The 25,425-nt window shown below is 45.6% G+C and overlaps 1 protein-coding gene across 1 annotated transcript in view; it reads right to left on the bottom strand.

The window, feature by feature from the left end:
- FLI1 (Fli-1 proto-oncogene, ETS transcription factor) overlaps positions 1 to 25,425 on the bottom strand; it is a 135,323-nt gene that overhangs the window by 60,607 nt on the left and 49,291 nt on the right. Inside the window, exon 2 of the mRNA XM_008566495.1 lies at positions 4,402 to 4,613. Within this exon, the coding sequence (XP_008564717.1) occupies positions 4,402 to 4,613 (212 nt within the window). The remainder of the gene's footprint in view (positions 1 to 4,401; positions 4,614 to 25,425) is intronic.

Genomic DNA, 25,425 nt, shown 5'->3' with positions numbered 1-25,425 from the left:
ATGTCCTTGATACCTCAAGGAAGGGAGCCTTAACATAAAAATTTGGGAACAAATTGGTCACCTGTTAATTATGCAATGGGTCTTGTTAAGGCTTCCCACCTAACAACCAGGAATCTATGTCAAGTCGCTCTGAGACCTATCGAAGACCTTAACAAAAAACTAAGACATGTTTATGTCACCAAAAAAGGATAAAACTTAATCTTTGCCAGTGACTGAGAAAACTTTAAATTGGACAATCTAAAGTAAAAGAAGTTAATATTTCTTTACAGTGTGGGCATTGTTTGAGCATGTTTTTCTTTCTTATCTGCACAATGTTTCTCTCCTCTCTTATAAGCAGTGGTTCTTTTCTTAACTGCATGTGCTACTCTTTTTCTCTGAAGACTCTGGAGTTTTATGAAGAAAAGCAGCCATGGCACCAGCCAGACCCCTTTTAGGTCTACTGCTCTTCCCCTAAAAACCTTGAGTCAAATGGTTTCATCTGTGATTGGTGACTCAGCTCTTGAGCTCAGTAACTCATTTAAGAAACTAAAACTAACCTAATATCTACCTGTTTAACTAGATGGTCTCAAATTTTCTGACATCCACCTGGTTATCTTAAACAGACTCCTAAATTCTCTTCTAGTCTCATCTATGTATTTCTTCACAAAATCCTATGGTAAAATTCTATGCTATTTTCTTAAAGGAAGAGAGTCTTCTCTGCATCTTCTTGAAAAGGTTTGCATACTTTGCTTTACAATGTAAATTTGTTATCTTGCTTTCTTTTAGGCAAGGTAAGGCCTCACTAAAAAGTCTTTTTGAAAAAACACAATCTAAACCTGACTGTCCTTTTTACTAGTGAGCTTTTTTTTACATCTTGAACAGAACCTGTAAGATCCTTGTTTGTTCTTGTTGTTTATGTCTGCATATATGCATGTGTAAGCTGTATGTTATGTCTATATGTTCATGTCTGTATGTGTAATCATTTTATGTGCAAGGTACCAAATTGGCTTATGATTAATGCACGCTCATTAAATAAGTATACTTTTCAAGTTCACGTGACTTAAATTTTCTAAAGTTTTGATAAATATATTTTCAAAATTTGATTTAAACCTTTCACCTGAATTTGCCTGTAGGTCAATATGTCTCCTTGTTATCTCAGCTCTGCCTCCTGGCCATGCTGTGAGAAAAGATATCTTTTAGAAAATGCCACATGGAAACCTGGGACCTGAAATGGATAGTGAAAGGAAACCTATGCCAAATATCACATAGGCCCTAGTTAGCATCAACTGATATGGGTATAGATCTATACACCAAGTTTTTGGCTGGGGAACCATAAATATCTATTTGGTAAAAATAGCTAAAACTCAAACTGGGCTTTGTGTAATTTGCTCTGATAAATAGATGCCTATTTACTAACCAGAATCTATAAAAATATTCTTATCAGCACACATCATTGACTGAATTTACTAATTAAACAGAATTACTAGAGGTCTTTTCACTTGACTGCTCTTAATACAAAATTGTAAAAAGGTTTTCTTTGCTCCTTAGATAACTGGTTTAGGAAATTCATTTCATGATAATTTCTTGTGCTCTCTGCCTTTGAAACCCTTTGTCACTATGGTTTTATTTTTGTAATAATTTGTGATTTTATTCAACTAAATGTTTTAAACCTTTTGTTGCTTGACAAAGCTTTCCAACACTAAATTCTGAGAGCTTAAAATGACTTTGGGGAATTCCAAGGGCCCTGGAATATCTCAAAGGATATATAAAAAATGTATCAAAATTAATTGGCTTATTTGATAAATTAGACTATATGGGAAAGCACTGTCAGTACTGAAGGTGTTATGGATATGTGTTCCAAAATCTTGTAAGGTTCTTAAATATTTGTGTCTTGATATAAATGCTACCGGTCATAATCCCAGTTTAATTATAATTTTAAAATATTATGTCTTCAAATATTTCATGAAAAAACTCTGATAGGCATAGTTTCCCGACACACTTTGAGCTCATAGCTTTAAACTAAAGTTCCAAAATTCTAATGAAAAAACTGATGAGTTTGTGAAATTGTTCCCTAAGGTCAAAACAACAAAAGTTAATTGGTAAACTAATTTTTAAAAATTATGGGTTTTTACAATTTCCTTATTTTAAAACACTGCTGGTTCTCCTAATGTTTTTCAAATGTAAGAAAACTCTCTCTCTCTCTCTCTCTCTCTCTCTCTCTCTCTCAAGCTACCTATAACTAACATCAGTTTGGTAAAATGTCATTTAAAACAGAGATAAAAGTATTTGTTTTCTCCCTATTTGATCCCCCCAAATTTAATAACTTTAAGTATCCCTATGAATATTATGTTAATGTGGCTATTTTTATAAGTTCAATGAAAATTAACTCTCTCTCTCTTTATAACAGGATATAATTTAAAACTTTGGATATAAGATAGTATGTCTCACTTCCAAGTCACTGATCTCTCTTTCATGTTTGCTGTAATTTGGCTTAACTGCTGCTTCATCGGGCTGTTCATCTTTCCCTCGATGTGGGACAGATCTTCACCTGGGAAACAGCATTCCCAGCCACATGGGACGTATACAAAGAAAAGTAAGACCTTTTCAATCAAGATATTGATCATCAATGCTTTTATGAGGAATGCCTTAATCATAAAGGGAGAAATAATGTCTTCTCTACAAAAGCAGTTCTCTAAATTTTCCTGGCCTCAAAGAGGGTATTTGTAACTTGGATGAGACATCCTGTTCTTAAACAAAAGACTCGTAATTGGTCAAAAATTTTACATAAGACTAGACACTCTGAAAGCAGTAATGTCCTGGACAGGTGAACTAATAATAACAAACTCTCTGGACTCAGAATCAACTATTATACAGAGCAGAATCCCTTTCCAGAGTTTCAACAATTGGTAATTACACCCAATTCACAGAACCTGGAGTGATGCCGCTGCAGCCACCCTGAGAGACGACATCATCAGTCCTCACCTGAAGTAAATTAAAAGGACTTGCCATACTAAATGATACTAACTTTGCTTTAAATGCTTTTGTCTTTACTGTGCCAACCTGATCTATAGCTTTTGCTTTTTCTTTTAAATAAATAAAACGGGGGAGATTGTGGAATATACTATAAAGCACATGTACTTCACAGGGCCTGGGTTTCCAAAGCCTTGCAGTTTCAAATATTGACCTTGTGGAGGACTGGAAATTTTCCTCAGGCTATAAAGTCTCTGGTGTAAAATAAAGATTTGTAGCACAGCAAGGTTGCTGGCTCAAGGACAGACTAGTTACTGATTGTTATGTAAAGATACAGAGAAATTGCTGTAAGATCACTTAATTGTCTAATTGTCTAATGTCATCTGGCTTGTTTCACTGAATGTTACTAGCCAATACTGTTAAACTATAACCCCACCTATGTTCTCTTCCTGTAACTTCCTGGTCTGGAAAATAATGCAGGAAGAGAACCCCAGTTTGGGGTTAATTTCCCAAGGAAGCAATGCCTCTCGCTTGAGGGTTCTGGTAGGAGATTAACCACTTCAGAGTCTCTCACCACTCAGAAGAGATGGGCTTTGAGTAATCCTTTGTGTCTCCATCACCCAGGGGAAGAGGGGTGACAAATCCGTGGGGGGTGAAGCAACACAAAGCAACATGAGACAAATATTTTCTCTCTTTCAAACCTTTGCTCATAATGGTGACTATCACTATTGAGCACTTCAGGAATTCTAGGCACCATCCCGGGTCCTTTTGCTGCGGTGTCAGAGTTAACACTAGAGGGGAAAGCTGTGGAGGAGTTAACATTCCAGCCCTGCTTTAGATGGGAGGAAGCTGGTGCTCAGGTGGATTTAAATAACATGCCCTCAGAGGCAGGACCTGAAGCCCAGGTTACCTGTCCACGAGGCTGGGCTCTTCCTTGCCCTGTGATTTTTCTCTCCCTGGACTCTTCCTCTCTCCATTGTCTACCAGCAACGTCCTCAGCTGCCTGCCCTGGACTCCACCTCCTTTGTACACACTGTGCAGGTGTGGCACTTCCTCCCTGGCCCTGGGATGTGGCCGCCCTTCTCATCATGTCTCCAATTTTACCCTGAGAATGGTTTGGTCATCTTTGCTCTGGTGAGACCCACCCAGGGAGGTTAAGTATCTTCTACAGGACAGGAAGGAGAATCTTATTGCCAAGTTATCCTCAAGAGGGGCTGTATGTGTGCACAGGGTCTGGGGGCCAGACTCTAACTTGGCCTTTGAGGGCTGCAGGGGCCCCCAAGAATGAGGTGGGCTTCCTGGCCCTACTTCCCCCAGCCATCAGTCCTGTAGCCCTCTCTTGCCTCAACTCTTCAGGGACTGACACGGGCTCCTGGGGCCAGCACCAGAGCGTCATCTGCTGCAGACACTTACTGTGCCTTCCCCAGCCCCACCCAGGCCCGACGGGCTCACCTGGATCCGTTCATGTGGTCATACTCCCGCTTGACGTTGACCCTCACGGGCTGATTGATCCACTCCTGCTGCGGCGGGAGGGGGTTGATCTTGTGGGGCTGCCCGTAGTCAGGACTCCCCGAGGCGGTCATGTCAGCCTTGGGGAGATGGGCCGCTGCTCCGTATGACGAGTCAAAGAGGGACTGGTCGTCGCTCACCACCGACAGAGCCTCCTGCAGGGCCAGAGAAGAGACAGAAAGCTGTGTCACTCTGCACCCAGGCAAGCGGCACTCTCACTTTGAGCTGGCAGGGTGGCTCAGGGCTGCCCTGAGACAGCTTGTCCGGAAGTCCCAACTGTGCCCATGGCCCATTGACTCACATTCCCTGGGCAGGTTCGCCCTGAAACAAACTCGCTGGGTTCTTTGCAGGTTACCTGGGAGAGGAGGAAGTTCGGCAGCAGAGTGGGAATGGGGAACCCACAGAAATGGGTTCATTTGTTGGGTCTGTAGGCTAGAATCCCCTCAGAAAAGATGGTGGGGAAGGGAGGCCAAGAACAGTGGTATTGTGGCTACACTGCGTGGAACATAGTGTGGAGGTGGGGCATGAACACTGCACTCCGGTCTTAGCAGAAATGCCTCTCACTAGCTGTGTGGAGTGGTCAAGCTGCCGGGGGAGAAAGGGAGTAAGCATTTATTTTAAAGGTGAGGCCAGGGAGGCCCACCCAGAGGAGAGCTGTCTAGCTCAAGGTCACACAAAGGAAGGGTGGGGCCCAGAGCTGTGGTCTGGTCAATTTCAGTTTCCTTATTTGCAAACAGAATAAAATAAGAATAGCTTTTTTGCAGAGTTTATAGGTGGATTGAATGAGATCTGGTGCAGGTGCCCAGCTAATAAAAAATGCTCAGCAGTTTGCTGAGGGGCTCTCCAGTATGTGCTGGTATATCTCACACATCTTAATTTTGATGATTCAGCCTGCCGATGACTGAGGGAGGAATCTCAGATGTGTAGAGGGGTAGGTCAAAGTAAGACCTTCTGAAAGAGATGGTTGGGTTCTCCCACTCATATTACCCCATCACCTGAATCAGGCTTGACTTTTGGAGATCAGGGATTGAGAGAGAAAGCTTTGCACTTTCCAGAGATCTTCCACCAATTAGAGCATGATGACAAGATTCTCCCGTTATTTCAAGTCACATTAAACCACAGGATCCAAGGCCCTGGGCTGAGAGGTACAGTGTCCACTGTAGTCACATAATTTTACCCAGTTAACTTTGCCACATTTCAGAAAAGATGGTAGCAATCTATAATTGATCTATAATCTATATAATCTATAATTGATCTATAATCTATATAATCTATAATTGTGAAGAATAGATGGACTAGTATATGAAAAATACTTAGAACAATCTCCAGTACATAGTAAGCGACACACAACAAATGTTAGCTGTGATGAATATTAGTGTTCAAAAATTCTTTTGGGCTACGTACGTGTTGTGGGCTGAATTGTGCACCCCCACCCCAAATTCATATGTTGTAATCCTAACCCCCAGTACCTCAGACTGTGACTGTATTTGGAGACAGGGCCTTTAAAGAGGCGATTAAATTGAAATGAGGCTATTAGGGTGGACCCTGATCCGACATGACTAGTGTCTTTATAAGAAGTGGAAATGTGGACACACGAGGAGACAGGAGGGATGCATGTGCACAGAGAGATGACCATGTGAAGACACGGGGAGAGATGGCTGTCTGCTAGCCGGGAAGAAACCAACCCTGCCAGCACTAATCTTAGACTTCCAGCCTCCAGAACTGTGAGCAAATAAATTTCTATTGTTTAAGCCACCCGGTCCATGGTATGCTGTTGTGGCAGCCCTAGAAAACGAATACACCACCTTTGCTTAAAAATACAATAATAAATGAACAGCATCTCTTAACTCTGAGATTTGTCTATATTCCTTGTGTAATTCACATTCCTGCCTTGAATGTCTCCAAAACGACTGCTCTCCATATGCCCGTAAAATTACAATCTGTACTATCAGCTAACTGTCACCCTGTCTCCCAGGGCCATTCTCCACCCCAGCAGGAGGACAGCCATATTTCAAAGAGAAAAGCTCTTCTGCTGCCGTTTTTGGCTGGGATCAGGGAAAAGGTATCAGAACACACTGCAGGAAATCTGCTCCTGCACCAGAAGGACTTAGATGGTATGAATGGAGGTGTGTTCAAAGCCAAGCTTCCCGCACAGTATTAAAAGGCTCACATCCCCCAACCGAGTGGATGTCCCTTCAGACCTAAAACTCTGCTGGGATTCCTGTTCATTTTTTCCACCTGATGTCCTTGTGTAATGCTCAGAGGAAAGCTATGTTTCTCAGGACTGTTTGTCTTTTGCTTATTACATCCACTCTCCATTTCAGTGAGAGATCAGCCCTGGCTCCATATCCCAAACACATTTTGAATTACTACCCAGGCACAAAGTTTTATGGTTTCAAGCTGGAAAGCATGACATTATAACCTTTCAGAGAGCTGACCCTGAGTCCATGAAATTCCTTGGGTTCCACACTAGGGGCAGAGGACACATTACCACCTAGGACCCACGGTGCCCTTTTGGTGATAAAGATGAACATTCTCCACAGTGTGCTAGAAAAAGAGGTTACCCTGAAGGAGTCGGGTATCACCCTCTGCTGTGGAGAGTGTCTTACATTCGTGGTTTATCATGCATGCATCATGGGATTTCCAGTAGAAATATTTCTTCTACCTCCCTCCTATAGGTTAGGGGAGAAGATGATGGAATAGCAGAGGCAAAGAGATCTGGGAGGCAGGATCAGACACAGGAATGATCCGGTGAAGGGCAAAAAGTCGCTGCCATCATTATCCCAAAGAGAGTAGGTCAGGAAGCAAGAGAAGGCAGGACTGTCAAGTCCGAGGGGACACGTAGATGGCAAAATCAAGATTCCCAGCAAAGAGGTTGCAACAGACCACAGATTAGACAAAGCTGGGAGAGACTTCTCAAGGAATGAACAGTACACAGTGAGAAAAATACAAGGGTACCAAAAATTTTGTGGAAAAATAAAATCAAAAGACATATGAACCTTTCCAGACCCCTCCTGTGTCACTGGACAGGGTGTGGGTGTGTAAAGAGTACAACACCGGTTTGACCTCAGTTTGGATTAGAAGTTTCCTTTAGAGTAGTGTTCACAGTCAAGGGAAACTTCAGTTACTGGACAGGGTGTGGGTGTGTAAAGAGTACAACACCGGTTCGACCTCAGTTTGGATTAGAAGTTTCCTTTAGAGTAGTGTTCACAGTCAAGGGAAACTTCAGTCTAGTGGCAGCGTCACAGGAAGAAGGCGCCGTGCTTCAGCCCGTCCACACCCCACATGTCGTCTTTCCAGCACGGCCAGGGCCAGGCTCACGTGCTCCCCCGCATTTCTCTCTGACTCTTTCCTCCTTGCACACACAGCTACACACCCCTCTCTGGCTCAGTCCACCTTGCACATTCCCTGGTCAGATCTAGCTCCTTTGAAAGTTGTGAGCACTGCGGTCATCCCGCCATGACGCTGCTCAGGTGCCCCCAAGAGCTCACTGGAAATTTACTGTGGCAGATCTCTCCTGGGCCACTTGTTTTCCAAGACTCAGCTCTGCCCTACCTGTCCACCCTCATCTTTCATGCCTTCCCCTCACTACACCTTCTGTCAGGTCGAACTGTTCTCGTGTTCCACTCCACAAGCCCTACTCAGGTGTACTCGGTCTTAGATTTTTCTGGTCCTTTGCTGTGAGTATCCTTTCTTTGCCCTTTCCACCTTTGATATGCCATCAGTCCTTGTGTGCCATTGTGTAAGGTACATGAGGTCCTCCTTACTTCAGGAAACCTTCCCTGTCTGGCTGCTTTGAGGTTTTAAAAGCCTGGTGAGAATACTGCTTGGACATACACACAGTTTCCGTTTGCAATCACTGTCAAAGAGCTTTTTCCCCATAATGACATGGAGAAAAGAATTAATGGATAGTNTACCTTTCCACCCTCATCTTTCATGCCTTCCCCTCACTACACCTTCTGTCAGGTCGAACTGTTCTCGTGTTCCACTCCACAAGCCCTACTCAGGTGTACTCGGTCTTAGATTTTTCTGGTCCTTTGCTGTGAGTATCCTTTCGTTGCCCTTTCCACCTTTGATATGCCATCAGTCCTTGTGTGCCATTGTGTAAGGTACATGAGGTCCTCCTTACTTCAGGAAACCTTCCCTGTCTGGCTGCTTTGAGGTTTTAAAAGCCTGGTGAGAATACTGCTTGGACATACACACAGTTTCCGTTTGCAATCACTGTCAAAGAGCTTTTTCCCCATAATGACATGGAGAAAAGAATTAATGGATAGTGGAGGCAGAGAAGAGAGAGAAGATGAAGGAAACCCTTTTCTTGTCCAGCTTGTTGGACTGAATCTGAAAACCCAATATGATTGGGGGAGGTAGTCGAAAGTCACGAAGTGGGAATAAAAGATTTGGGGAGATGAGGCTTCAGACAAGCTGATTTGGGACCCAGGTGAAATACGAGCTTTGGAGAGGAGAACATTCTGCTGCCTCTGAGAGAAAGTAGCACCCCTTTTGCCATGCAAGGGTGAGAGCTTCAGGAGACCCCAAGACTACGCCCACAGCAAGTACACTGTTGTTTTTGATGGGCAGTAGCAGTAGTGGGCATTGGTGAGGGGAGACAGGAGTACAGCAGGAGAAGGCAGACAGGGGGCAGGCACCGCATGACAGAGGCTGACCGCTGTGCTACCGCCAGGGACTCCCAGAAGCCATTGGGGGTAACTGGTGTGGGTGCAGGCAGCAAGGTGCTGCTGTCACAAGGTGAGGAGCTGTCCGGCTGGCAGACAGGTCAATTACACACCAGCTGCTTGTTACACACGTGTAGCTGCTGCTGTTTTATGTGTGTCTTATAAAGCTCTGTACTTAAAACCCAAAAAACTTTCAAAAGTTTAATTGCACTTAAAAGTCTTACTTGTACTTAAAACTCTTACTTGTACTTAAAACTCTTTACAGGAATGAGCACACTGTTGGTGTTCAAGAACTTTCCACCAATAATCATTGATAAGTATATAACTTTGGGATGATAAACTGGATATAGAAAGAAACCAACTATTCTCAGAGCGACTAAATTCCTTCAGTTTCTAATGACTTCACTTCGCCTGTTGAATTAGGACACTGATGATTTCGTCTGGGGAAGAAAAGTTATTCTTTAAAAGACTTGTTGAGTCCACCTTGCTTTAGACCACACTACCTAAAATTGACTTCAAAGTGAGAAAAATGGGAGGCGTGGGCTCCCTAACCCTGTGTGATGCTCAGCTCTGGGGTTTCTTCCTGCCCCAGCAGGAGTCACTGTGAAAGGGACCCCTGAAATGGCATTGTAGTTGGATTCCGAGAAGCACTTTTCTTTGCCAAGTGCTGGAAAGGCTAGGTCTGCAGGCCAGGATGCTCTGGTCCCTCAGTCACTGAGTCCTAGACCCAGACAGTGGCTGGCACCCTGGGTACTAATGAGAGAGCCCCGGCACGGGGAAATGATTGGGGTGGCAGCTCAAATTCTGAGCTACAGCAGTGGTCCCACATTTGCCCATGGAAACGCTTCCTTCCCACAGTCCCCGCTGGCTCTCTGGACACCACCAGTGATGTGCTTGTCCTGGTGTGGACTCTCCTTCCTACCCGATATGGGTATGGAGGCTTTAGCCCGTTGCTTATAATACACTCTATGTTATCATTACAGAAAACAAAGAGATAAAATTAGTGGACAATTGGCAAAGCACATAAATACAAAACTCTGCTTACTCTACATGAGTGATCTCATTTAACCCTCCTAGCAATTCTGGCCATGGGATGTACTATCATCACCCCTAGTTTTTCAGATGAGAAAATGGACATTCAGAGACGTGAAATCACGTGCGCAGTCACACAGCAAGTGTGCATGAGCCGGGACGCGCATTCAGGTCTGCTGGCTGGGCATGTAACCACTACTGTTACCCGTTCTTTCTTGTGAATTTCTGTCCTCCCAATTAGACCATAACTCTTTGAGGGTAACTCTTGTGTTTACTGTAACTTAGCACATCTTTGGAGTCAGAGAGATCTGAGTTCCAATCCATGCTCCACCAGTTGCTCATTAGGTCCCCGGTGCAGTCTATTTGTCCTTTATGAACTTCATTTCCTTATCTGTAGAGTGGGCATAATACCAGTACCTAAGCTGGCAGGTTTTGAATAAAGATAAAATGAGATAGTATAAGTGAAGTACCTAAATCAAGAATCTAAAGCTCTTGGAACCTAGTAAATACTTAAAGTAAAAAAAAAAAAATTGTTTAAATGAAGCCCAATGCTGAGAGATGGCCTGGGAACCACTGGGTTGGAGATGGGTGGGCAGCGGGTTGAGATAAAGCCAGAGGGACACCTCCTTCTGCCCTCTGTTGGTTACTTAAACGTTCAGTTGTCTCAGGTTGAAGACTGGCAGATTTGGTGATAGTAGCTAGATTCTGAAATGTGAATCCCGTGGGCGTATAGAGAACAGAGCCTCGTCACTAATCTGCTTCCATTCTTCCTTTCAAACCGTGCACGTTGTTCCCTTGCAGGCTGAGCCCTCACCATCTCTCTGGCTTGTGAATTCAGGCCTCTAGGTGGCATAGATTAGGCTCTGCTAAGTAGCCATGCAAATGAGGGGAAGAGGTATCTATTGCCAAGATAATAAAAATAGTAGCTGGCCAGCACCTGCTTACACTGCCGTTCACACACCACGTACTCGGTAAATATCAGAAGAATACCAAGTGGGTGTCTGTGGACTCCCTAATAAAAACTCCACTTATTTTAGATTTTGTCATAACACACAGACACACATATGAGGTACTTGAAAAAGTTTGTGGAAAAATTGAATCCAAAGATAATACGACTCTTTCCATGAACTTTCTGAAGACCCCCCTATGTGTGTGTGTGTGTGCATGTATGTGTGTGTGCATGTGTTTGTATTCTTTTCTTTTCTTTTCATATTCACAGACGTATTTTCCAACATTTGTTTTCTTTAAATTAAGTCAAAAGTCATTCTCCCCGTGCACGTCAGTTGAGTGATGGGGGATGTGGTCACGGTGTTGCCACATGACGGCCTGGCTGATATCGGTGATGAGCTTCAGCAAACAGCTCAGCTAAAGCAGAGGTGGAAGCCTCCAGAACGGCAAGCAAAGGCGAAGAGGGTGCCTCAAGGATCTGCCGTTAATCCAGGAGTACATGAAAGAAATTTCTGCCATCGTTCTAGGTGCAGGAGGGATAGGAACAGGATTCGGCAAGCAAAGGCGAAGAGGGTGCCTCAAGGATCTGCCGTTAATGCAGGAGTACATGAAAGAAATTTCTGCCATCGTTCTAGGTGCAGGAGGGATAGGAACAGGATTTGTGAGTATGAGTCAAATGGAGTTAGAGGAGGAAACGTCCCAGATGCCATCATGGAGGGAGACCCTTTCCCTTTGCCCGTCCTTGCATTTAGGCTGAGTTTTGTTTCCAGCACAGGAATGACCCTGTGGGGCCTGAGAAGCACTAATTCCCCACCATATTCTTCCCAGTCCTCTCTCCCCGTCCTGCCCTGACTCTGGCAAGGACAGTTTTCTGTGGCTGATGAGCTTTGCTGGAGGCAGCTGGTAAAAGGAATGTCAAAAACAACCAGGCCAAGTTCCCCACTGCCTCCCGTGCTCAGTGGGCTGCTTAGCTGCTCCCAGACCTTCCAGGGCTCTGGAAAGCTAATCTCTGTCATACCCGTTACCCAGGGTCACCACAGGGAGCACACCAGCTTTGGCTTTTTATTACATTCTTTGCATAATGACATGAAGTCCCTTCTCTTGCCAGCCAGGGAGCATATAAAATGCAGACAAGAGTCTTGGGAGCAAAGCCCTCTGTCCTCTCTGCTTTTGGAGCCCAGCAGGCTCTACAGGACTGGGAGCATCCAGCCTGGAGTGCGGGTCACTCCAAATCACATCTGAAGAACCAAGGTGGGGTGGCTGCTGGTAGCTAGGCCAAGCCTTTGGCTTCTCCCTTCTCCCTAGTTACCAGCTATGTGTCCACTGCTTGCTAAGTGTTCCCACTCCACAGAGAGCAGAAAGAAAAAAGGGAAGAGGAGGTGACTGTATGGAGAGTTAGATGAGAAGAAGGTGGGAAATGTCCGTAAACCACCGTGTGTTCACTGACAACTCCTTTGTACAGGATGCAGTTGCACTTTCCCAAAATGGCCATCACAGCATTTCCAGTTTTTGCCTCTACCATCAAGAGGCAGAGTTTATTTCCCTTCCCCTTGAGCCCAGGTAGGACTTTATGATTGCCTCAATGAACGGAATGTGGCAGAAGTGGCCTTGCGTGACTTCCGAGCCTAGGTGAAAAAGGCGTCATGGCTTCCACCTGCTTCTCATTCTTTCTCGGCCTCTAAGCCTTGGATGTCAGCCTCCATGCTGTGAGGAAGCCCAAGTCAGTCTGAGCAGAGGAACTACATGAAGAGGCCCACACAGAGAGGAACTGAGGCCACCAGCTGACAGCCAGCATCGACCTGCAGACTTGCGAGTGACAAGCCTCCAGATGAAGGTCAATAGAACTCATGAGCATAATGGTTTATCCCACTAGGTTTGGGGGTAATTTATTAGGTAGTCATGGTAACTGGAACATCTCCTATCACTTTAATCAGCCACAAGAGAACCAATATTCAAAGGATATAGAGGCGATTGTCTGAGTATCCTTTCTCTGTGGTTACTCTCATTAGCTGGCAGGAATCAGCACCATGACTTGCCATGTGGGGAAACTGAGGCACAAAGCATAACCTTTCTAGGTTCATACAGTGAAGGAGAACCAGTCTCAGCATTAAGGGCTAATTTCTCTGACAACCATGTAGTGAAATTACTCCCACCAGCAACAACAACACAACACAAACTAACAAGTACCACTTTTTTCAATTAGAAAGAGCAAATAGAATGAGTATTATTCGATCATATGAAGTTTCCAAAGAACTTCTGTAATCATTAACCCTGTAAGATGTGAGTTAGGATCCTTGTATTGTGGAAAAGGAAACCGAGGCTTAAAGAGGCTAAGTACTTGCCCTGGACCCTTCAGCTGCTGAGACTCCACCCCAGTTGCCTGAGTGTGACGCTTACACTCTCCCCCAGACCGTTTCCTGTTTGCCATCTTGGATCCTAGGCCTTGTCACACAGCCTCAGAGCCAGGTTGATTTCTGGAGTCATCTTACTGAACATCACTCCCCAACACATGCCCCCTCACTGCCTCCCTGTCACTTACACGTCCTCTTTCTGGGGAGGGGGCGTCTACAGTGGAAGACAGCCGACAGAGTTCCTAGAAGGCAAAATCGGAATCCTTCGCAGATGAAAGTACGTTACGTAACGGGGGTTAATAAGTTAAGGGACTAAGCCTAGATGCCTTCAGAGCAGAGGATCTGTGCGTTCTGTAAGGGCACGCGTCTAACAGGACCAGGAACGGTGGCCCTCTGCAGTCATGTGCTCCTGTGAGATCCTGCTCCAGGCCTCCCCTGGGTATTTACCTTTGCCTGTTGACTTTGAGTTTTCGCAGTCACTTTTCTGACCATAACCACATTTAAAGGGCATCTCTAAAGATCAAAGTTACGTTCTCCTCCCACAGAGAATGATTTTACTGCTGAAAAGAAAAAAGTGCTGAATATGGAAACTCACAGGAAGGGGGATAGAAGGTTTGTCTGAGCCCCAAGAAGAGAAAATGTTACAGTGAGTTTTACTTTCTGTTTCTTTACAGTGGGACTACCACTCTCCCAGCTGCTTTTCCTTGATGCCAAGGGAGCCACAGAAGGGTGGACAATGCTGTGTTGTGCATACTTGCTCATGTTTGATCATTGGGGGCCACGCTGCTCTCAGACAGTAAAGCAGGGGATGGCCTGACCACTAAGGTGGGCCCCATGGTGCTGAAAGGATAGGGTGGAGAGAGGGTGGGATGTACTTGCTCATGTTTGATCATTGGGGGCCACGCTGCTCTCAGACAGTAAAGCAGGGGGTGGCCTGACCACTAAGGTGGGCCCCATGGTGCTGAAAGGATAGGGTGGAGAGAGGGTGGGATGTCGAGGCTTACTGCACTGGAGAAGCTTAGGTGTTCCTGCTGGACGATGGAGCCAGCATTCTCCTGCCAGACCAGATGGGCAGGAAGGGCGAAATAAAGCCCTCACTGGCACGAATGGGTGATGATAAAAAGGAAGCTGCCAGCCTTCAGGACGATACCCAGATGTCATGGGGCAGAAGACGGCAGGGCTGCAGTCTGGAAAGGCCACCTAGATACACCAGCAGAAGAAGTTCTCATATATTTTTCCTGGGACTCTGATCTGAGTGGCTGTCCCAGTCATTAGAAATACTACACTACTGCCACACAGGTGGCTAAGTGCTGCCGCTCTGAGCCCCTCCTCTACCTCTTCTGCCCTGTGACAGCTAAAGCCTCTGTGATTGGCACAGCAGGTCCTCCAGGACCACACTCTCGGGTGCCTGTGCCATGTGGGTTGTTAGGGATTTGAATGCCATCCCTGGCCTTCCTGATTGGCTTCCTGATTCCAGTGACAGGGCCGCGTCCGTGAGGATGGGCGAGGAATCTCCCTGGAGGCATGGTCTTTATGGGTCTGGCCTGTCGGCTAGACCATGAGGCTCTCAATCTGGGTCTGCAGGGATGGGAGATAACTCTGAGTGACAAAGGGAAGGGTGGAAGAGAGGCCATTTGGATCTGAAAGGATGGGCTCCCCCAGGCGGCAAACTGACACCTGTCTACCAGGGGTGGAGATGGCACTTTCTGCAATATTTTGGAAGCACTGGAGAGGGGAGGAAGCATAGGTGTATGTGCCCTTGGGTGTTTCTTTGCCTCCTGGGGTCATGGGAACTTTCCAGTCGTTTTTCTCAAAGACCAATTCTGATGCTAGAGGCTCGCTAAAGAGAGGAACCACGTCACTCTTATTCATTGTTTTCATCCCCAGCTGCTTGCACACTTCCTGGCACCTAGTAGGTGTGCAATAAATTATTTTGAATGAATAAAAACCTCAGAGCATGATGAGGAATGCAGAGGCCCTCCTCCTCCTGCACCAACACCCGCACCGCCAGCTGCCCTTCAGACGTCCCGCTCTGTCTCTGTACTCTGGGTAGTTTCAGCAAAGCCTTGCACCCCAGGCTTGTCCATTTTTCTTTTTAACCAGCCACACCCAGTGACCGTTTCTTGTTCAAATTTAAACATGAAGCCACTGACCACTCCCCGCAACCCACCATCTGAGGTCCTATTCCTAGAAGCTACGATCTTATCCGACAATTTCTTCATGTGACGGTTGTCGTGGCAACTGGTGCCCTCACAATTACAGGAAGCCCAGGAGGAAACAAGCATATGGGGGCCCTTTGCTCTCACTTTTTCAGCAATACCCAAGGAGCACCCTGGCTGGAGGAGGAAAGCAAAACCAGCCCCATGAAGCAGGGTGTCCCGCCTCATGCACAAGAGTCGGGAAATGTCTGAGCCATTTGGTGTGGCTGGCACCAGCTGGGGAAGAATGCCACCGCACCCTGATGGACTGATGAGGCACAGCATGGGAGACTCCATTTTATTTCATTTTGTCACTAGGCATGGGGATCTATTAGTGGAGCGATCCCACCACTTCATTTGCCTGGAACAGTTCTACCTTATGCATGCTGTTCTAGAAAATGCTTATGAGTGCCTCCGTTCACTCTCGAAATTATTCAAATTAGATAATGCATTATATGGCACCCTACGAGTAAGCTCAGACGTCTCTGTGTGCATTAGCTTCACGGGCTCATTGGTTGTCATCTATGCCCTCCCTTCCAGGGAGGAGGTAAGGGGAACTGAGGACAGCCTGGTCTGTACAGGAGCAGCCAAGCACCCTCTCATCAGGGGGCTCAGACTCCATCTCCGGCACACAGCTGGTCTCTCAGCTGGCAGCCACCCTCAAAGCAGTCACCCACGGGGCTGGCCTTCATCCCTGTTTGACTTGAGTGCCAACCTAGGCAGCCTGGCACTGGGGCCTCCTGTCTGTTGGCATCCATCTATAGGAAAAGCAGGTATTTTGTGAACAAGTCCTGCCATGGCCCTCCAATGAAAACATCTCAGTGGGATTACATGGAGATATTTTCTTTGTCAATCTCAGTAAAACTCTTCGAGCAGAAAACTAAACTGAAACCCACTGACAGTTCCTAGGGATTTGGGACTGGTTTAGTCCCAAACTGGTTTACTTTACTTTATAAAGTACACTTACTGTTCTACTCTTGGAAGCTTCTGGAGGTTCTAACCTTGCCCAGCAGGAGCCATGTCTGGCCTGTCTGTCTCAAGGACATGTGTCATAGGGGCAGTGAGGCTCAATCCTTGACATTCCAAAAACTTACAGAAAATGGGAAACTGACCTACCAGGTGGAGAAGCCCTGAGAAGACGCCCCAAACCTCATCAAAAAGCTTCTCAGTGCCCTTCTCCTGCTCAGTTCCATTTTCCCTAGGATCCATTGTCACAGGCTGTCAAATTCTTGTACTGCTCTTTCTGCTTGTTCTTCTGTGTGACTGGGATCTCTTATGTTCAGCATGGGGTTGGTGATTTTCATGAGAAGGCCAACGTCAACGATGTCAACCTTCCCTACTCTGCACCTCTTGGGAAACTGTGGGAGCAAAATGTCCGCAGGGAGCTTCGTGGTCTCCTTGCTACTTCTAGTCCTGAGTCAAGGAAGCTCTCACGTATAACATCAGCCTGAATGGCTTGTGAAACCACTGAGGATTTGGAAAATGATTCCGAAAAAGACCAATAAATGCATACTCTTCAGCATCAATCTCACAATGAAATTGGAATTGCGAAACAAAAAAGTTTACCTAAACCTCTTATTCTTTTACATAGAAAGAAGGTGAACTCTTTAATTTGGTCTTCCAGACCAGTGCTGTCCAGTGGAAATTTCTATCATCATGGTTCTAAAACCTGCACTGTGTCATGCAGATGCCACTGGCCACGTGTGGCTACTGAGCATTTGAAATTGGTTAGTGTGACTGAAAAACTGAATTGTTAATTTCGTCTAATTTTAGTTCATTTAAATTTAAAGAGCCACATGTTGCGAATGGCTACCATATTGGACAGCACAGTCTCTAGACACTTGTGTTGGTGGCCAGACCATGTGGTATTCAAAACATGCAAAGGTCACTCTGGATATTTCTTTGACATGTCATGTCTCATGATGGGATCATGAAACATATTTCCAAAAGAGCATTCACTCACTGATGCGCTCATTCACTTAACAAATATTTACTGGACATCTATGGTGTGCCAGGCACTGTGCTAAGAATCAGGAGTATGTCAATGGGAAAATGGTGCCACAGACTTTTGGTGTCATTTGTGAATTACTATGAAATTAGGGGAATTGTAGGAACTTTTTCTCTGCTGATCTGGCTATCTCTCTGCAGTGAATATGTGACGAGCATGCAAATATTCTGGGAACATGGGTAGTCACCAGGGACAAGTGAGTAGCCGCTGAAAATCTGCCATGTAAATGCAGGCTGTGTTCACAGGTCAGGAGGTGAAGACAGGAAAGGAGGAAAGAACTTGAATTGAATATGGTGGGAATCATGGTAGGTGTGAGGATTCAATTTAAAAAGTCCTCAAAAGGACTTTTAAATTCAATTTAAAAGGTCCTCAAAAGTAGTCTGGAAAGTACAAGGCATTTGCAAATGGAAGTGGTGCATTCATTATTAATGTCGCAGGGAGCTTCTGAAACAGTCGGAGGCAATGGCTGCGTGAGCCACTGCAACGCGGCATTTCACAAGGTCCTCAAAAGTAGTCTGGAAAGTACAAGGCATTTGCAAATGGAAGTGGTGCATTCATTATTAATGTTGCAGGGAGCTTCTGAAACAGTCGGAGGCAATGGCTGCGTGAGCCACTGCAACGCGGCATTTCAGACAGCAATCGAGCTGACCCATTGCCTCACGAAGAGGTGGCAGGACGTGAAGTAAAAAGAGATGGCACAACCTACTGCCAGGGAGGGGATTTCAATGGGGAGAGCACTGAACTGAGCAGGAATGTGGCTGAGGGGCAGGATGTTAACACTTCACTGACTGAGGGACTTTCCTGGTCACAAGTAGCTAGCGAGGACCTCAGGTGAACATTTCACCTCATCCTCTACAAGCACACAGCAGGAAGAAAGGGACCTAGACTCGCTACTGTCAGAGGCATGCTCCTAAGGTACTGTCTCCATGGAGTCAAATGCTGTGGCTCTCTCTGCAGGGACCTAAAACAAAACTAGATCTGGAGTGGCCTGGAAGGGCCGTGGTAAGATCCCATGATAAGATGCTCCTGCATCCTGACTGGCTGGTGACTCAGGCCTGAGAGCCCCAAGTGTGAGTAGAGTGACCATTTTAAACCAGAGCTCCCAGATTGTGGGCTCTTGGTTCCTTAACACACCACTGCTGCTTCTTAAGTCTTAGGAGAACAATGACCTTGCCCCACACAGCCCAGTGACCCTGCCCACCAAGTCTGCCTGCTAGCTCTTCCCTTTCTCCGCTTTGGGTTAACAACAACATTTGCATGAAAACAGGATCTCTGCTGCTGCATGACCTCTCCCTCTTCTTTCTCCACTCACCCTCCTTTCTGTTCACCCAATCCCCTTCCTTCTAGGCTGTGGCCCAAACATCACCTAAGCAACCACCCTTTACCGCAACTCTGAGACCTGACCTCAGGGATGCTTTAGTCTAACCCCCTCTGAAGGAAGGACCGTATGATACAGCACTGGTCCACTCCCATGCCCAGCCGTCAACCTCGTCTGATATAATTGAGAAAGATTTGATCTAAAACATTTATTTTCCTAACCCAAAGGGATTACTGAGTTATAGCTTGGGAGGGGCTTCTGCTTTCCTTCCAGCAGACTAACCCTTCTAATTATTTTAAATTTAAGTTAATGTTAAAATATTTGCATTCTCTAAGCATGCAGAAAACTAACGGGCAAGTTGGGGAAGAGGAGGGAAGCTGAAAGTATCTTGGGACAATGATCAGGCCAGCCTAAGAGAAACGAGGCTGACCATATCTATGGGGTCTTGTTCTCTGACAACCCCACATTGTCTAAGGATTTCTCTGGTTTAATTTGAGGACTCTCATGGGCCACGACTTCTGTAAGTACCAAGTGCAAGCACCAAGGAAAGAAGTGCATAGTGGAAGAGCTGTTGCCCTTATATACCGTTCTTTGTTGTGATAACAGATTCACTCTCCCAGGCTTATGTGGGTCCCTTGAGAGCTTTATGGAGCACACCTCTTGGTGTGGAGACAATCTGATCACTCCCCACCCAGGCACACGTGTGCACACATTCCGGAACATGGATCTCAATAGATAGCTTCTCTTCCAACTCCCACTGTGGGTCAGAGGGTTTCTTGGAAGATCGCTGTCTGCACTTACGGGCACAGGCATGGAATAGAAGGTGGTGACAAGGAGCCGTCTATTCCCTCCTAATATCAGGGCAAGTGAATCAAGGCCCACGTGTCCCTCACACATGGGATGAGAGGCCCAGCCGGAGGGTCTGGCCAGGACTGATGCAACTCAGACGTGTCCCTTTACTCCTGCAGTAAGAGGAAAATCCTGTCAAAATGGCTTAACGATCTTCTAATATTTCCATGCAATTAAGGCCACATCTGTCTCCCAGGCCCTCGCACTCCTTTGCTAGTGCACAGACATGAACCAAACAGTCTGTCTTGTCGATCTGGAAGGTAACAAAGAGCTCCATTCATAACTGTAGGCACTTTCGCCATTTTTTTTCAAAGTAAAATAGTTTTCACTTTGAGAATAACCTGTGTGGCAAGCAAGTGAAGGATTTTTCCCCCCTAATAAATCAAATTCAACAGCCTAATAAAATGCTGGCTCCCCTCCCCCCACCCCTTTCTCCCTCCCACTGTCCCAGTCTCTGCCAACAATCCCTGGGAACAGAGAGTAGTGGGTGAACCCAGAGGAGGTAGGGGAAGGTGAAATGGGAGCAGATGAAGGGAATTAAAATGCCTCTGATGGCAGGATGGGCTTGTTTGGCAGATTAAGGACTGGGATGGCTGGGGGTAGGGGTTGCGGGGTAGGGGGGAGTTGGGTGGGCAGGCAGTCTACCTCCCCTCCCCCTCTTTACCTACTTTCTTGGCTTTTCTGGACTTATTTCAAAATACTCCTTTTCTTTTCCTGCTCCTCCTACCCCACTGGCCCATCCCCGAACATTTAGTAAACCTCTTGCTTCCTTCTTTTGCATGGGGAGGAACAAGGGAACCAGGTTCCTAAGGATGGAGCAAGGGCTCTGAGGCCACACCTGCAGCTGGAGCTTGGCAGGAGCGCTTGCCCGTCCTCAGAGCAAGGCTAAGAGATCTCCTCCTGTCTTTGAAGCCACCAGAGAGTGAGTTTGCAGGAGATAAGTGCTGATAAACATCGGGTTTGGTGCTTATCCGCAGCAAACACAATCTTTTGAGGTTCTCTCTATACTTACAGGCCAGAGACTCTAATCAGAAAACAGAAGGGAAAATGCAAAAGCAAGCATTATTTACTCTTGCTTTTTCTTCTTCTTTTTTGTTTTGTTTTGTTTCAGTTTACACACTGGAAAGCCCAACATAGATACTGTAATACAGGGGACTCCAGAGCAGAAATGCAGCCCTAGGTCTTTGCCTTGTTCAAATTTTTGATTCTGACATCAATGCAGGAAATCTTTTCAGTCCCGGACATAAAAAGAATGAGCCAAACTTTGATAACAATTACAATCTGCATACAGCATTTTCTTTCCCAAAGTGCTTTTTCAGTCCTTGTGTTATCTGGCCCTCATGACAACTCTCTAAGTAAGGTTTGCAAGTAAAGAAACTGTGCCTGAGCTAGGTAGGATGTGTGATTTGTCCAATGTCACACAGCTTGTGGGTGCCAGGAGTAAAAGCCAGATCTTTCTGGCTATAAAGGTGGATTCTGCTCATTCTGTCCCATGCAGAGGCTCAGCAACTGGAAGACAACCAGGAATCAGAATGGCTTTGAACTTGGGCATTCCACCTAGAAACATCTGGAAAGACTGGACAGTGGATGAGGACTCCGAGCTTCGCATCACTTGAGTAAAGAGAGAAAGGTGGAGCCTTGGCTGTCCTATACATAATGCACTGGTTATTCCTTATTTCTTAGCATGTGATATTAGCGAGAAGCAAGTGTGGAAGATGTAGTGCAAAGTAGAACACTGAGCCAGAGTCCAGAGTTCTGGCCTGTGCTCCACACCTGACCAGCCATGCGGTCCTGAGCAAGGGTTGCTCTTCTGAGTTTCAGTTTTCCCTTCTGTGAAAGGAGGCAGATGGCACCTAATGCAAGGCGGTGGGGCAAAGAGGGGCGTAAATAGAGAACGTTTGCTCCCCCATGACCACATTCTCTGAAAATTATCCTACAATTACAACAATATTAAGGTAAGATGTTGCCATGACTTGCTAAGACTAAGGTGAAAAGCACAGTGGTAGAAGCTGGGTACCTTGTCCCCTCTCAGCTCCAAAGTTCAGTGGTGCCCAAGTGGGAGTCTTTGACTGGGGAAACTATTGATGGCCATTTATAAAGATAATGGGTTATTTCCACACACGTTTTATTAAGCAGTCCTGTTCTTGACTGCCAAGCCCTCAATGTTATGTATATAATTAATAAGCCCCAAGCATCCATCTGCAGTTGGATAAACTTTCCACAAGAGTAAACCTTCCACAAAAACCTCACAAGCAAAAGTAACTGGAACTCAGCCTAAAAGAAAGTTTCCTGAGGGAAAAGGTGATTTATCATTCAAAGGACCTATCTTGGGAATTTCAATAAACCTTTGATGGCCACTTCTAGGATGGGAGGGAGACTATGGCGTCTAGTGAGGTTAGGGAGGTTTTTACATGATCTCTATCTGAATTTTTACAAGAATATGTGTCACTTATTTCATTAAAAATCAATTTTAAAAAATCGGGAGAAAAGGAACATCTTGTTCACAGATGAGTTCATGGTTTGGAGATGGGACTGGACTAGGCTCTCGCCAAAGGTTCGTGCAAGCTCACTGACATGAAAGAGGGGCTTCACTTTGCGGAGGGCTTGTGCTGGGCATGGCGGAGGCCGTCTAGAGAGACAGAAAGCACTGCCTACGTGTGTCTGTTGTGCAAGTCTCGTGTATGAAAACCTTACTTCGTGCTTCGTATTTTGTTTTCAGCTCCCAGTTGCCAAAGGTTCGTGCAAGCTCACTGACATGAAAGAGGGGCTTCACTTTGCGGAGGGCTTGTGCTGGGCATGGCGGAGGCCATCTAGAGAGACAGAAAGCACTGCCTACATGTGTCTGCTGTGCAAGTCTCGTGTATGAAAACCTTACTTCGTGCTTCGTATTTTGTTTTCAGCTCCCAGTGAAGGTGGTCCTGGCAATAATTCTTCAAGGTTGGGTAAGGGAGGAGGGGACGGAGCTGAGCTGGCACCCTGGCCTTCTCTCACTCTCTTCTGCTGCCACTGGAGGCTCACACCATCATCTCTGTGGAGCTAGCTGGATTCGACAAATTCAGTTTGAAAAGGCCTTCAGAAGTCCCTGTCGATTTAAAAGTTAAGTCCACTGCAGAGGCATGCCTCTTGAGCTCCAAAAGATATACATATTGTTTTATATAAACCTACACATCCTCTTGAAAGTAGTTAGCTGGGGATTGGGGAGGGAGGCTCGGCACTGCCGTTTGGGTGGTAGAGTTTGCTTCCCTGGGATGCAGACCAGGGGCTGTAATGGGGTGCTTAGTCAGGCTCTACCCCCATTGATAAGGGGTCCTGTCTTGTTCATGGTCCCCTGCACACACCTGCACACACACAGATACCCACACATTACAGTGCATTTTGAAAACTACTAAAAATGATACTCCAAAATTTAACATATACAAATACTGCTATAGCAGAAAGTATGCACATAGACAAAGCAGTAACTATTTATCTTTTCTAGCATTTGAAAAAGTTTTCCATAGATCATATCCACAGTATTTGTGAACATTTGCCTTGGGAAACCAATAAAAAACACAGTTTACTGGTATACTGTTAGCTATAGGTGTCTGTGTTGAGATGTTTTAGCTACAGTGGAAATTTTTATCTGTAGCTGGCATGTTTCTTGTAGTGTGTCTGAAATGGGCATGTCTCAAGAAACTCTCCAGGTCCCTACACGCTCAACCAAAGTTCTTCAAGCGACAAACCAACTCAGGATATCAGCCAGCAATTAGAATCTCAGTGTGACAAGCCTGTTGCAAGGACACAGCTTAATCATGACCTCCAGAGCTTCAGAAGCCAGAGTGCTCATGTGACCACCAAAAACTATAGCTTATCAGTTCATATCATCCTTTCACTGGAAGGTTCCTAAGCGTAATATTCTGGAATGTAAAAATTATTACCAGGTCTTCTTTTTCTAATGAATTCTGTCACTCTGTATATATTAAATGAATTACGTACAGCACATCAGAAAGGAAAGCAAAGGGTGATGTACTTATGCTGGGCGGAGGTGTGGGGTTGGGGACCCGGGGACGGTTGCATGTTCAGCTCTAGTAGCTTGCATTTCCTGTTTAGTGGGTTTGGGTGAAGGGTTTAAACAGGAAAGTCTCAAAGCTACACTAGATAGAAAGCCTCACTGATGATGCCCAAGTAACGTCTACCCAGGGATGATGAATTTGGCCTGTGGATACCACCTAGAGGTTCTGGTATTAGGAAACGTCATGGTCAGCCGCGCCCTAATCCCAGTTGTGTGTTTCAATTGTCCTTTGTCCTATTCTTTCAAAATTTCAAAATTGAATGTAACAACTTCTCAAACCAGCATATGAGACCCTTGAGGAAAAATGTGCAAAACATCTTATTCCTAATACTATTTTCTGTTTGCAGTAACCATATGAATTTCCAAGGGACTTGGCATGGAAAGGTGGAGGAAGGCTCAGAAAGGCCTAGGAAGATCATAAGAATGTCATAGTTTATTCTCCAAATCAAAACCGCCTGGCTCATTCAGCTGCCTAAGAAATCATGGATTACACAGGTAATCCTGTCGCCTTGCATTTACCTGTCTTGTCAAGAGATCTGATAATACTGACAATCATGATGATTATTTATCCTTCACCGAATTGGTCTCTCAAGGAATAACACCAACTACACAGTCATAAAGGTCTCCTAAATTGGGGTCAGCTCCCTGAAAATTAAAACCAAAAAGTATCTGGCAAGTCCATTATTTTCTCAGATGTCTCCAAACCTTAGAAACGATAAGTTCACCTTAAATCTTTCAACACAAATGATAACCACGAAAAAACGCAAAAAATGATTGTACTGTGTAATGTTGAATATACTAATTACCCGGATCTGAGCATCACATATTGCACACAGGTATTGATATTCAATGTGTACCTCTCAGATATGTACAATCAATTACGTCTCAAAAAATTTTTTAAAAATTTTAAAAAGAAATAACAACAACAAAAAACAAATGCTGACCACAATTACCTCTCTGTTATGATAGAGAAATTCAAGCACACACCACGAGGCCAGAAGGAAGTCCTGGGCTGGTTTAATTCCTATTCTCAGTTCCATCTCTGCCTCTCTCTCTCATTGTAATGGAAATGGCAGAAGACGCATTTTTTTTTTTTTTGTCTTTCTTTTTCCGTGTCCGGCAATGGATCGCAACCCTCAGTGTTGCCCCCATACCGGACTGGGGACCGGCAACGGGATTGCAACCCTCGGTGTTGCCCCCTCGCCTCGCTCAGCCAGTGAGCGGGAACCGGTCTGTATGTGGGATCTGAACCCTCGGCGGGAGCGCTGTCGCGCTTCCCAAGCGGCGCACTGTAGCAGTGCACCACCAGGCCGGCCCAGAAGATGCATTTTCTAGATTTCCCTCCACACTGTTATTGAAGCAATCATAATGACAAGTGAAATTTGTAGGCTATTTTATAGTTTAAGACACAGATCTTAACAGGAGCCTTCCCACACCTGCAGTCTTATTTTTTTTTTTTCCTTTTTGTCTTTTTTCGTGACTGGCAACGGGATCGCAACCCTCGGTGTTGCGCCCGCTCCTCGCTCAGCCAGTGAGCGG

This window comes from Galeopterus variegatus, unplaced genomic scaffold (genome assembly GCF_000696425.1).
Source record: "Galeopterus variegatus unplaced genomic scaffold, G_variegatus-3.0.2 Scaffold247, whole genome shotgun sequence".
Lineage (NCBI taxonomy): Eukaryota > Metazoa > Chordata > Mammalia > Dermoptera > Cynocephalidae > Galeopterus > Galeopterus variegatus.
The sequence above is the reverse complement of the archived record's forward strand: the minus strand, read 5'-3'. Positions and strand labels throughout refer to the sequence as shown.